Below are 14,685 nucleotides of genomic sequence, written 5' to 3' on the forward strand. Positions count from 1 at the left end.
ATGAGAAATAAAGTCCATACAGTTGAGACTAAATTAATAAGTGATATTTAACTCGAATTTGAACTAGAGATGGACATTAAGTTCAGCTGCACTATTTTGACTAATTTTGTCCTATGTGACCCAACATCTCTAACAGGTGATTACGAATTCTATGCGGACTCCAATGAGAAAGTCTGTACCCAACGACATGGCTCAAACCAACTCAACGATTTCATGGGAAAATGTCCTGACTCGCCAAACCTCTGGCACTTTCGAACCTGCTTTGGTATCGGCAACCACAAGGCACCGAAGAAGCTGGTTAGACATATGAGTTAGCTCCCTCTAAATGCTCTCACATGGTCATGTATATACAGCCACTATCAGGAAAGTCCAACTCACTGCCATCTCGCGAAAGGGGTGATGTTTATAAAATCAAGAGGATGAAAAACGAATGTCCGACGCTTTAACCGGGTTGGTGGATATGGAGGATAAACCTAGGGAAGTTGGAAAACACTCATTCCAAAACCAATAGTGCACATGTGCTCCAGAATCCTAAAGTAACAAATGGCGCGTGAATCAATTGCTAATCATGGACTACTATGAGACTGCATCTCCATACGTTGCTCCACCACTCTGTAGATTAGACACTTAGGTCAAGGGCTTGAGGAGTGCCCTCCATCCCCAAGAAAACCACCTGCTTCGCTTTGGGCACTTGGGTGGTATTCCAGCCTTCATGAAAATCTAATTGTTTGTGTGGCGCATATGTACTCAGTGCCCTCTTGTACCAGTGTTTGTTTAAATAAATAAATAAATATAAGCAAATAAGTTCATGTCTACAACATTCCAACCATGTAGCGTCCAAAAGTGCTTGCTTTGTTTACCTAGTATTATGGAACTCATCTCCCCAACGACCTAGACAGGCCACAAACTTGGCCAAATTTGATGGAAAGAATATAATGTAGCTTTAAAAACAAATCATAATTTCTAAAACACCAAAAGAAACATCACAATGCACTCTTGATTTGAAGTAGTGTTCATAAATACAAATTACGTTCAAGTAAAGTCAACAAAACAGGTTACAAACGCAAAGTTAGGTTATCTCAAGTTGAAATCAAGGGAAATAAATGAAGTGAAACAAATTCAGCTGAACAAAAAACTATTTCACGATTGTCTAAGTCTAGCTAACCGTTGCGTGAGACCATCTTCCTCCTCCGCTGAAATAGGGGCCACCGAAACTGAACCGTGAGTAGAACCAGGGAGTTCATAGTTCAGTTCTATTCCAGTTTCGTCAGCTACCTGATTTATCAGTCCTTGAACTTCATTTTCAGGAGTTGAAATGGACATCGCATTGGCTAGCGAGGAGCTCACAAGCTATTTAAGTGAAACCAACATAAATAACTAAACAAACCTTTGACTGTATATCCATGTTGTCGAATTCTCTTTCGAATTTATCCATGAGACAGCTAACCTTTTCCATATCCATAGACTTGGCTGCGTTTTCCATACAATTGACAACTGTCATAATGCTCTTAGTAAAATTCTTGGTAGTCATGGCTGTCTGAACCCTAGAGACAACAGCATCGATTCGCGCAGCAAGTCTCAGATAGCTGGTTGCAGTGTGCTTATGTCGAATCGCATTTTCTGCATGGATTCTTGCACCTTCATGGTCCCCCTTCTTGATAGCAGCCTTTAATTTATTCTTAGACTCCACTTCGTCTTTGTTGCAACGAATTGCACAACGTTGCATTTGTTTTGCTGCGAATTTTAAGCCAAATATCTGTTTCTCCATGCTTCGTCGACCTGCTAATTGTTCTAGCCAGGGACGACCTTGAGTTTTGACTCATCTGACAGCCACTGCTTTGTCTGAACTCCCTCCCTTCAACATCCAATATGTTTGTGACGAAGAAATGTATACATATTTTGATTTTTCGTAGTCATATATCATTTTTAAGCACGGATTTTGATTTTCAGTAGTTCTACATGGGTGGTTTAGAAACTAGACTGCAGTATTACGAATGAATTTAACATCTTGGAGGTTGGAATTTCTTCAATATGAGTAAGTAGATTTATCATAAACAAAAAAGGTTTATAGGGCAAAGTAGCTCTAACTTTACATGACAGCAGGCTAGTTAATTGGATTGTAAACCCTTTAAGATTGTGATGCTAATGAGTAGAACGGAATAAGTGTTCAAAATGAACAGACAAATTAGTAAATAATTTAATTGACCAGGCAGATAGGTGAATAAGTGTATAGGCACATAAAAACAGGAAGAAGCGTGGATCATAAAAGAAAAAGCAGGGCGATTTTAGTTGAATTTATAATTACGATACTGCACTACAGTCCTTAATTTTTGCGACGTCCATTTTTGGCTAGTCTTACCACGCAGCTAATAGATTAAAAAGTAGACGGGAGATGATTTTAATGTACCACGATGATTATTAGAATTTTAGAGAAGGAATCAGGGGTTAAATAAAAACAGAAGGGAAACAAATCTTTGTTTATGTTGAGCTCCACCATATGCTAGGCTTTCCCCCAAGGACACAACAGATGCTCAGGCTTCTTAGAAGTTCCCAGGTTGATAGATCTTTGACCGAAACAACTTTTTAAGCATTCCGCTGTGCACGAAATAATAGTAAGACAATGGAATTATTTGTGAATGCTTTCTTTCCGACGACCAACCCGACAAGTTCCGCCTCGTGGATCCACATTATAATCTTATGTTGAGTCGCCTTTTGTTCAGACTTGAAATACTTAGTACGTGAGAAACTTCAGTGGCTGCATTCTCCTATCTGTAACTAGCACAACACAGACGAAGCTAGAAATCTGATCTTGACATTTTCAGCTATTTGAGAATTTCTTTGTAAATCTTCGCATTCTAGTCAGTAGTCTTTCATACACTTATAGGAATCGGTGCTCAACTAAATTTTCAGCTTCAAGCTTCGTAAATTTCGATAACAAACTTAACAACCAATAGTCCAAATAAAATAGTGTTCAATGTTTTTGTTATCTGTTGACAGTGAGTATCAATGTTGTTATCTACAAAACGAGAATTTACTTTAACATCTACCGACGCAGATCAAAGATTGTGACTGCTGTTTCAGCAAGCGATTTATTGCTATCAGAGCGAAGAAAAGAACGCGCCCTAATCTTTCTAAGGATTAGATTACCCAATTCAACATTTGAGGTGACCTACTCGAATAACCGGGAAAAATATTCCTACCTTCCAGATATCTCGATAAGTTGCCTTTATTGCTTGATTTAACACACCATTGTGTATATTAATCGCATGACCTATTGAGGTGTGTATACGAAAGTCATATGACTCATCAATTTGCATGATATTAAAAGTGTAATCAGAGTCATTTTTGTGACTGGTGATATGCACTGAAGAGAATGAACATTATTCAGATGTCGATTCCTGAACAGCTAACTTCTAACTGCAAACTATTATTTGACAAAGTGGACTATCTTCAATTCCTACAATGTCCAAGCGCGTATCGTAACTGCGGCGTGATCACAATTGAAGACGATTGTTTAGCATCACTAAAAGGTTTTGATATTTACCATCCGAAAATGCGGAGAAAGATAAAAATGATCCCAATACCTAAGGAATAACTGATTATAAGAGTTTAAAATTTAGGACTATAGCAATAATTTCACCTTTTCTCAAAATAATGAGAAAATTATTGCCACTCACTTCAACGTAGGCTGAAAGAGTATACTGATCTATACCAGTTTGCTCATCAATGCAAAAGAAGTACCTAGGGTGTTGTTCATGTTCTGTATCATAATATAATGTTCAACTTTGAAGAAAGTGGGGGGTAAATTTCTAGACTATACTTCTACCTTGGACTCGATTGCAAGATAAGTTCCGCTTAACAAGTAGATCAACGTCAGCTCCGACAGCTGGGTACCTAAATGACTCCGTTCCTGCCTTTCTGGGATAGAACAGCTCACCGTGTATGGGGGAAAATGTTCAGCATCTCTACCAGCTCGTGGTCTTCCACATGAAGCTATTTTCCCCTCTTCTTTTCTCTTTTTTCCGCATGATATGCCATCTTCCAAAAATACATTTGTAAAACATACAAATGATCTCACTGAATGTGTGCTGATTTCTAACTCTCCACAGCCCCTTGAACTGAATGGATTCCTGTCTCTCATTAAACAGTGTTCTGCTGTTAATGGTCTCACACTTAATCTCTCAAAATGTCAAACTGTCAACTTTAGCCTGAAATAGAACAGTAACTCTGAAGAACTGTGTGGTTTGACAACTTTGGAGGATTAGGATCTATGCAGCAGTGACTTACCACTGAGACACAGCAAAAACTACATTGGCTGCCGGAGTTTGTAGTCTGAACACGTTATGAGGAATAGTTGACAGCAAAGCATTTAGCATGATTAGAGCAAAAATATGGTTTCAAACAGACTAAAGAACTATCGTGTGCCCTTTTTCTGACACATCAGGCTAACTCCGTCATAGAAGGGATGGTCAGTAATCCACAACATGGGATCGCAAACAAGTTACTACCCAGGAAGGGTTATTAAAAAGATAAAGTCGTCGAAACTGTGTAGCGGAATATTCATGCGGGTATACCAGTAAGGTAATAAATAGGTTTGTATGGTAAAACCGTACAATGAATGTGAGGTTCTATATCTATCCGAAAATGGCCGACCGTACAAGTTGTGACCTTGTTGAACGCATATATGATCCAACTTTGACCTGAAGCCTTAGAGTTACGTGTTACAATCGTGGTCCTGAAAAAAAGTTGAAGAGAAAAGGCTGAGAAGTCGGATTGACCAAAACAAGTAATTCACAGGCTCTTCACTGCAGATCCCGTTAGAAAACATCAATCCTTCAGGAATCATATCCAAACACATCGGAAAGTTAAAGCTGATGGACTATGGAAAGACAATGATATTATATATATTATATTATACATAATGCATAGGATAAAGTGCATGTCTCCACACGTAAAATAAATGAGTGGGAATGGACTGGTAGTCAGAAAGTGGTAGAAAGGAAAAACATCTGTCAAAAGTGAAAAACTGATAGAAAATAAACGGGAAGGGATTCAGGTCTTATCAGAGTTCATAATGTTTCTTGTTAACAGGTGCGGAGTGTTTCAGAATAACCACCCGAATAATCTTAAAGTACTCAATATTTAATTGCGTCGCAGTACGAAGTAATTTATACCCCAACTTATGAGATATCACAGGTAGTTGACCAGCATGTCACGGCGTTCAAACAAAAAGGTGATAGGATATCTGCGTTTTTTAGTCCTTATGGAAAGAGAATATAAAGTACGTAACAGGAAACGACAATGATAAAATGAAAATAACGTAAGTTTTCCATCCGTCTCACTCCAACACTAACTTTCGAGTCTTCCTACTAGGCCTGGTGAACATGTAGTGGCATTGGACCATAACCACACAATCCTCAAATCTGAACACGAGGCAAATGGGAAAATAGATATTCAGCATTTAACGCGGAGAAAAACCCAACAATGGATAAGGCAGGAAGAAGGAATTGAATCAACTGATTGATCGGATGGCATGGCTCGGCATTGCAGTCATGGTCGTAACCATATGAAATAATTGTTATACATACTAAATAAATTGTTCTATCTCTAGCCCATATGTGTTCTTCATATGTTGACGACTGTTGCAACACGATGAGTCAGAGTAGAAGATGGTGTGACAAGCACGTAAGATCTTATAGATTAGGCAGTTATATCATGACAAATCCACAATTTTTGGATTAGGTCTATTATCAGAGCAGCGCTAATGTTGAAGTAGACCATAATTCTACAAATACATTAGCTCCAAACTTCTTAGGTCAAATATGGCGAAACAGAGGTCGACACTTTCAAATGCCAACTTCCTTTACAACGTCTATTCGTTACGCACTGGGTTTTTATCAGCTAACCAGAGTTTAATAGCTTGAAGGGCAATGTGATATAAGCCAGTGTAATAACAGTAGAATGAAACCATAATTCATAAATCAAGCTGCCATGTTTCCACGTTAACTGGCAGACCATTAAGCGCTGAATAGTTTGCTAAACTATACCAGGTCGAGGTAGTGACTAATGTGGATTAATCAATGTTATGCCATGGACTATACCATGTGGTAGTGTACTTACTCCACACTTTTCTTATCTGTTTTCTCTATGCTGATTTCGCAATGTTTTTTGTCCCAAATAATCACCAAAATGGTCACATTATCTAATTACCCTGTTATAATAATCCGGGCTGTGTTTATTGAGAGTTATAACTTCACATGAAACAGGAGGTCATGTAATTTACAACTAAAGAATAAGGTAACATTCAGATGGACCACGCCTGCATGGCCGAGCCATGCCATCCGATCAACTCCAGTCCATTCAATTCATTGTTCGCGCATTCTCCATCGTTAGGTGTTTCTCCGCGTTAAATATTGAATATTTATTTTCCGAGTAATCTCGTATTCAGCTTTGAGGACTGTGTGCTTGTGGTTTAATGCCACTACACAACTAACTTGTGCGGACCTACCATCCATTTGAATCTGGGTCCAGAACTTGTATATTTCCATATTCCATATTTTTGTGTTGAACGATGAAGGAAGCCTACGTGTGTGTACAACCCTAACATATTGAATTTTCTCCAAAGTATAGGAAGGAAATAAAAGGCATATTTCATTTAAATAAAAAAACTGTCACAAAACTAGTGCATCTAAACTCAACAGAATGGTCATGATCATATGTATATTCAATAATTTTTATAACCACCGATTAAGAAGTGGATATTTTTCTTTCTTTGTAACGTACTATGCGTAAGGAAATTTATATCTATCTGTGAACCATCAAGTCTCCGCATCTGATAATTGCAAACCTCAGAATTCCAGAAGACCAAAGTGAGACCCCTCAGGCTGGATGCGGAGTGAAGAATGACCGCTTCAGATACATCAGATATTCTAAGAGGAAAATAATATCAGCGACGTTACGTAATTACTTCTGTTATTCCCAATGGAGCATAAACCGTCGACCAGCGTTCTCGAACTCATCCTGCCATTGGACTTCCTCCTTAATCCTATTCAATTGTTGTTCATTCTTCTCATGTCAGTCTTCATTTCCCAACGTAATTTGTTCTCCGGTTTTCCTCTTCTTCTTTATTTAGCCTTGGAGATTCCAAGTGGGGGCTTGTCTCGTGACGCAGTTAGGTGCTTTCCTCAACGTGTGTCTTATCCACCTGCAGAACTTCTTCCTCATTTCTTCCTCCATCGGAATCTGGTTTCTTTTCTTCTACAGTAGGTTGTTGCTGATAGTGTCTGGCCAACGGATCCGAAGTATTTCGCGTAGACAGCTGTTAATAACCACTTGTGTTCTGGATGATAGTTGTAGTAGTTCTCCAGGTTTTACGCTCCATATAGCAGAACTTTCTTGACATTTGTATTGAAAATTTTGACCTTGATGTTGGTTGGCAGTTGTTTTGAGTTCCATATGTTCTTCATTTGTAGATATGCTGCTCTTGCTTTGTCCATCCATACCACATACGCATCAGACCCACCGTGTTCATCGATGACGCTGCCCAGATACGCATGAGTTTTTACATCCTCCAAATCATCTCCTTCAAGTGTGATTCGATTGTTGCATGTTGTGTTGTATCGGAGAATCTTGTTTTTCCCTCTGTGTATTTTGAGACCTATTGCTGTTACACTGGTTGTGTTCTCCTGAATTTGTTGTTGCGTGTGAGATAGAAGTGTCAGATCATTTGCAAAGGCAACAATACCAGGCAGTCCTCCAATATTTACCAGAGTCGTACACCTCCCAAGTATTCATGGTAAGAGCTAAAATTGCCCACCGCACACAAGAAAGTTTTAATGTTGGCCTACTTGGACATCCACCTAATGGTTCTAGATGCTATCAAAGTCAAGCCACCCTATACGACTCTTTGATCTCCCTTAATTCCACATACACACCACCCTGTCCTCTTTTATCTCTCTCCCACATCAACAGTGCTTCTACGAGGTCTCCAAATGTTGAGAGAGACAGTTCATCTATTCTGAGACCATTTTCTATACGCTCCGACCTGATGCGGAGTGACACATCTTTCCCACCATCGACAACTATCTCTGGTCTTAAAAGATCCTTGACGAACCTCCTGCTCACTCCCCGAATACACTACCCATCCATTCAACTCATTCGATTCTACCTATCACTCCTAAACATGTTTCTTTCACCAAACTAATTTCCGACTACCTTTCTCTCATTACCATATTGGTAACAAACAGAACGAACATGAATATGGAGCCAATGCTCCCACTTCTTATCGCCAAACAGACAATCCGCCGGGTTTACATCACACCCTTCTACTAAACAAACTCACCGTACCTGACACTTATGCTAATCAATACTCGATTTGTACAAAATAAGATGACTCACCTACGCACCCACTTACTATTAAACAACTCTTCACTTGTTTTAATAAAGGAAAATCTGTTGTCTTCCAATATTAAAGACTCATACCTTCGAACAGACACCCATGAGCTCTTCCGCTGCGACCGAGTCACCAAGAAGAGTGGTGGTTGTCTTGTATACGTATCAAAAATTATGGGGGCGGAACCATATAGCGACCATGCCCTTAGCAAACTACCGGATTTGACATGGCTTACTATACACACCCATGAGTGTAAAATACTAATCGGATGTTTATATCGAGCTCCCAATACTCCCAGTTCAAATGATACTACTATAAGTGGGTCATCTGCTGAAACTGCTTCGCTTGATTTCGCCCACAAAATTGTTTGTGATTTCAACCTTCCCAACATCAACTGGAAGACACGTCATGGCCTTTTCTGTTATGAAAGCATACTTAGGTCCCTAGAGATAAACGGTTGGCAGCAACATGTACACCTGCCTACACGAAATCACAACATTCTTGACTTGATATTCTGTCACAATGTCACATCAACATCAATTGTGGTTGGCGAAAAGTTTCACAACGGTAATCATAAAATGGTCCTTTGTACCCTTCCGATTCTTGCCAAGTGCAACAAATTGAAGACGTTAAATACGCGCTTCCAATATAGAGACCATGAAGACGCTGCTGGATCTAAAGCCCAAAATTTATGTCGTCTCCTTGAAAAACACATAAGAAAGAACGCAGATCACAGTCTTCACTCCTTATTGCACAGTTGTGTGACATATTATGACCAAATCGTCATATGCGAGCTGTTAAGTGAGTGGTTTTCCCACAGCGGGAACAAATCTCATACCCCGGATATTAACATAAAGTGCATCAGCAAAAATTATCTTAGCACTACAAACTTTGATATTATGAATATACATACCGCCATCAAAACCCTTAAGCCGAATGCGAGTTCTGACTCCAATGACGTCAGGACCGGATATACAGACGATATTACTTAGAATATGCACATTATCTTTAGAGAGAGGTACATAACCCCAAACCTGGGAGGTAACGTATGTTCTTACCAAACATAAATCAGGACCAAGAAACCTGGTCAAAAACTACAGATCTATAAATATCACTCCAGTTATATCACCCATAATAGAAAAAGTGATAGAAAATTAACTATCTGATCACCTACTTAAGGAAGATCTACTAGACCCGTCACAACACGGATTCATTAAATCAAGGTCCTGCAGTACATGTCTGATAGACTATTTGAACGAGGTTACTGGCATACGTGACCAAAAGAAACTAGTGGTTGTACTATATTTCGATATTAAGAAAGCCTTTGATAAAGCACTTCATAACCTCCTAATCAACAGACTTCTGTCAGTTGGAGTTACAAACCCTTTATTGCAATGGATCACGTCTTTTCTCACAAACGGATACCAAGTAACCAAGATTAGCTCTACAGCATCTACACCTCGAACACTAACCAGTGGTGCTGTGCAGGGTAGTGTCTTGGGTTCATCGCTCTTTACAATCTACATCAGCGATGTATGCAAGTGCTTTAGCACAGGTAAAACCTACTTTTATGCTGATGACTTAAAAGTCGTCTATAAAACTGACATTCGTGATGTACGTAGTACTATGCGAACAATCTAACATGAACTCAACGTGGTAGACAACTGGTGCAAACGCTGGAGGTTAGAGCTCAACATAGAGAAATGCGGCTGGTTATGTATAGGAGACACGTCTCTTAAAATGAAACTAACACTTAGCAATCACACACTGCCCAGACTGGCATTAGTAACTGATCTAGGGGTACATTACTCACACAGTCTTAATTTCTCTGAACAAATCTCAGCCAAAGCATCCAAAATGCGGAAATTGCTTGGCTTAATTCTCCGTAATTTCTATCAAAATGAATCTAAAATCCTTCTTTACAAAGTTTGTGTAAGACCTATCGTTGAATACTGCTCGTCCTTACTTTCCAACCTACGCCTATCCGATATACTTAAGGTGGAAGGAATACAACGAGATTTCACTCGCAAAATACTTAAGAACGACTCACTCATTGAATACAGTTCTCGATGCCATATCTTAGGACTGGAACCCCTTTGGAAGATAGACTAAGGTTCAATTTGATCCTCTGTTTCAAACTCCTGAAAAACCTCACTTATTCTACATGTAATATGGCTCTTTCCCAAGACACACTTAACACGGAGAGAAGGTCAGAAATCGTGAAGGCGGCAGCAATTATTCGTGATGGCATGGTGTAGTGATTAGAAGTATTTGAATTATGGTATAAACTAAAAATCCCAGAAATAACGTAATCGGATCAAGAAGTGCTAGATAAACACAAACGTATGTACTGTATTTAGAACTCGAAATCAAGCATTCAACAAGTACAAAGGAATCATTAGTTCACTCAAACACCACACATGGTTCGATCATACAGGCGTGGTCATCAGTGTAACGAATCCCTAGTCACATTAAAACATATTATTCTATCACCAGCTAAATGTATTTTTCAGAAGTGCTAAACATTGTATTGCTGATTGCACGATACGAGTCAGAATAGACAGTGATGTGACCTCCACGTAAGATCTTATGGATTAGGTAATCACGTCATGAAAAGTTCACAATTTCGGGATAACGTCTATCGTAATAGTAACAAACATAAATAGGCAAAAACCTAAGTAAACTATAATTCCACAAACCTGCAGACCAGGAGATTTGTGCTCTTGAAGGGCAAAAATGGTGGATATTCTATCAAATTAGGATGAGAGGAATCCTCAATACCAACTTTGTCGACTGGTTGACGAGAAAGCTACAAGCACAGAACACTCCTTAACCCTGGTGCAAACTAATCGCCTGGTTAGTATCCAACTAATTTCTGGGCTAGTATTAGAAAACTAAAATTCCTGCTCCAAGTGAAGTCACCAAGATGTGATAGTATCCACCCTCTAATTCTGAAACAGTGTGCCGGAAAAATCGCTTCATTAGTGTGTGATCTTTTCAAGCACTTCCTAGAGCCATACATACGTCCAAAAGGACGGAGACTGGTTACTTACTCTCCAATCTGTAACGGAGGAGATATAGTAGATCCTTCTTGGTACAGATTGTAAGCATTACTGCCAATACTGTCACAGATAAGGGAAGAAGTGGTCAGTAGACAAATGACGCAGTACATGAAAAAAAGACGCCATCCATGAAGCAAAATATGTGTTTGGGAGAGGCGGTTCATATGCGTCAGATCTTTTTATAACATGAGAGAGCTGGACGATCTCCTGACGTCCTCTTAGTTCTGCTCCTCTTCCTGGTCATAATAACTGACCCATAGTCACTAATCAATGCAGATGTTGCAAAGATCTGAGGGTCTATAAAGGGATAAATTTATCCACATGAGCTTCAGAAGGAATTTGTGACAATAAGGAAATGAGCAGTGGACAGTGGGTTGAAAAGTGACCTGTCAAAATGTCACTCCACAAACATTCAGACCCATGAAACACGAACAAACTAAGTACGGTATAAAAATTCACTCTAAGGTTTATAACTACTACTTGCAGACAGCTTGTATGCAACTCCTAGCTTTATGAAGACAACTTATCACAATCACCCCAAAACTGTTCAAAGAGTACTCACAAACTCACCATGAAGTACACAAAATTATTGCACCTCCTCCCTTCTAAACAGACGTAAATTTCTTAGACAAAGTACAAGGACCAGGACTTTTGTGATTAACAGGGCTAAGAAACAACTCGAGCAAAAATAGATACTTATACTCGAGAATATTATCATTGAATTATAGTAGGTGATAATTTACACATCTGAAGAACAAATTCATGTTGGTGATGGGATGATTTATTTAATGTGAAGAAGAATTACGTTACGTGATGACCACGACTGTATGATCAAGCCATACTATTTCGATTCCGAGTTTCCATGTTCGCCATATTTGACCACACATTTTATATTTCGATTGGTTTGCAGATATTATTACCAGACTGCTTATAATTTCCGAAGTGTCTAAGTTGCTATGTAGATTTAGCTTGAGGGTTACTAAAAGAACTTAGAAAACCGAATCCAGCGTCCAGTTAGGTTTATCAGTCCCACTCATGTTTTATTTTACATCTCGAATTCCGATAGCTGCCATAGTAGATAATCGTCCTTCTAATTAATCCAATTGACTAGAACTATTCCCGATGGCGTTAAGAAAGTCTACTGTTTTGAATAGTTAATTGATCACATCACAGCGATTTAACTGTTGATAAGTCTGCCTTTTTTTGGCTAGAACACTACTCTTGTGTTGTTAGGATCCTCTTTATTCCTCTCCAAGTAGGTGATACCCATTCCTAATGTTTAATCGTTTACTATTCCTATCTGATACTACTAAATTATAATAATAGTGACTGCAACTGCTGAGTGGGGCATCGTTCAGGTATATCCTATTTCCTTTGCAAATACATTTACCAATTCGGTATACACTAATTTGTAGTTTTCCATGTTGTTATATAGAATTCACCGTTCATAAACAGACTGTTATAACGTGAAAAATGCTGCTGATTAAGGGGTAGCGAATTATTGATCGGACCAAAGACGCTCAAACACGTAGAACGACCTAGGGTTCTGATTGGCCCCGCTTCCCTGTCTAGCCCAGCAAGTTAAGTCCAGAACGCAAGTCTCAGCCTCGGATATATGAATCATTATATTTCAAATATACTTTGTTTATATACCAGTCAAGCAGACCACAACGTACCACAAAATAGAAAATAACATTGTACAATATTGGCCAACAGGAAAATAACACGTTAAATAAATATTGACCAATAAGATGATACCATTTCATGTCCAAGGATAGCATTAGGCTTAACAGGAAAATTTTTGGGATATTTTCCTGAATATCCCAACACAGACCAAATTGCGACACTACGGATCATCGCCGAACAACCGATTGAGTGGGACTCGTCACTGTACATCAACTTCATTGATTATAAGGAGGCATTTTACAGTGTAGATAGGAAGACATTATGGAAACGTCTTCGACACTACGGAGTTCCTGAGAAGATTGTCAATATTATCCGGAACTCATAAGACGGACTACAGTGCAAGGTCGTGCATGGAGGACAGCTGACAGATGCATTCCAAGTAAGGACCGGAGTCAAACAAGGCTGTTTACTCTCTCCCTTCCTCTTTCTTCTGGTGGTCGACTGGATTATGAAGACCTCGACATCTGAGAGAAAGCATGGCATACAATGGCCAGCTCAGAACCGATTATACGATTTGGAATTCGCAGAGGACCTACCCACTTATCGCATACACACGAACAAATGCAGATAAAGACAGCCAGTGTAGCAGCAGCCTCTGCATCAGTAGGCTTCAACATACACAAGGGGAGAACCAAAGTCCTCAAATGCAACACGGAGAACAGCAATCCAATCACACTTAATGGCGAAACTCTGGAAGATGTAGAATCCTTCACATACCTGGGAAGCATAATCGATGAACAAGGAGGATCAGATGCAAACGTAAAGGCGAGGATTAGCAAAGCAAGGGCCACATTCCTACAGTTGAAGAACATATGGAACCCAAAACAACTTTCAACCAATATCAAAGTCACAATTTTCAATACGAACGTCAAGATAGTTCTACTATACAGGGCTGAAACTTGGAGAACTACTACAACCATCATCAAAAAGCTACGAGCACTTATAAACAGTTGTCTACGTAAGATACTCAATGTCCGTTGGTCGGATATCATCAGCAACAGCCTTCTGTGGGAGAGATTAAACCAACTCCTGCTGAAGAGGAAATTAGGAAAACACGATGGGAATGGATGGACATACATTAGGGAAATCACCAAACTGCATCACGAGACAAGCCCTAACTTGGAATCCTGAAGGGAAGAGGAAAAGAGGGAGGTCAAACAACAGATTACGTCGGGAAACAGAATCAGATATGAAAAGGATGGATAATAACTGGGAAGAGCTGGAAAGGATTGCCCAGGACAGGGTTGGACGGAGAGTGCTAGTAGTCGGCCAATGCCCTTGACGAGGAGTAACAGGCGTAAGAGCCCCCGAATGCCCTGGTACGGCCGAGAGTGGGGTGAGTCCGCTCTCCCTCTCGAAATACTCCCACACGGCCGCGCGTGTACAGCCTCTGCCAGGGAAGTCCTACTCATTGCCTTCTCGTGGCGGGGGTGTTGTTTACGAAAATGAGAGGACGAAAAGCGAATGTTCGGCGCTTTAACCGGATCACAAACCAATGGTGCACATGGGCTCCAGTATCCTGCGGGAACAAATGGCGTATGAACC

General features: G+C 39.7%; 1 protein-coding gene across 2 annotated transcripts; it reads right to left on the bottom strand.

Annotated features, from left to right (window-relative positions):
- Nucleotides 1-938: 938 nt before the first annotated feature.
- CHMP1B_1 (Charged multivesicular body protein 1b) lies at nt 939-1,816 on the bottom strand (the record flags this gene model as incomplete). Of its 2 annotated transcripts, XM_012936496.3 has the most annotated exons (2): nt 1,388-1,816; nt 1,141-1,350 (listed from the first exon to the last, which is right to left on the bottom strand). In XM_012936496.3, exons 1-2 carry the CDS (start codon nt 1,766-1,768, stop codon nt 1,141-1,143), a joined length of 591 nt encoding a protein of 196 aa, XP_012791950.2. In that variant the 5' UTR covers nt 1,769-1,816. The 2 variants fall into 2 exon arrangements, with proteins under 2 accessions (XP_051067074.1, XP_012791950.2); XM_051216484.1 differs by having other exon boundaries at nt 939-1,816.
- Nucleotides 1,817-14,685: the final 12,869 nt, after the last annotated feature.

Source organism: Schistosoma haematobium, chromosome 4 (genome assembly GCF_000699445.3).
Source record: "Schistosoma haematobium chromosome 4, whole genome shotgun sequence".
NCBI lineage: Eukaryota > Metazoa > Platyhelminthes > Trematoda > Strigeidida > Schistosomatidae > Schistosoma > Schistosoma haematobium.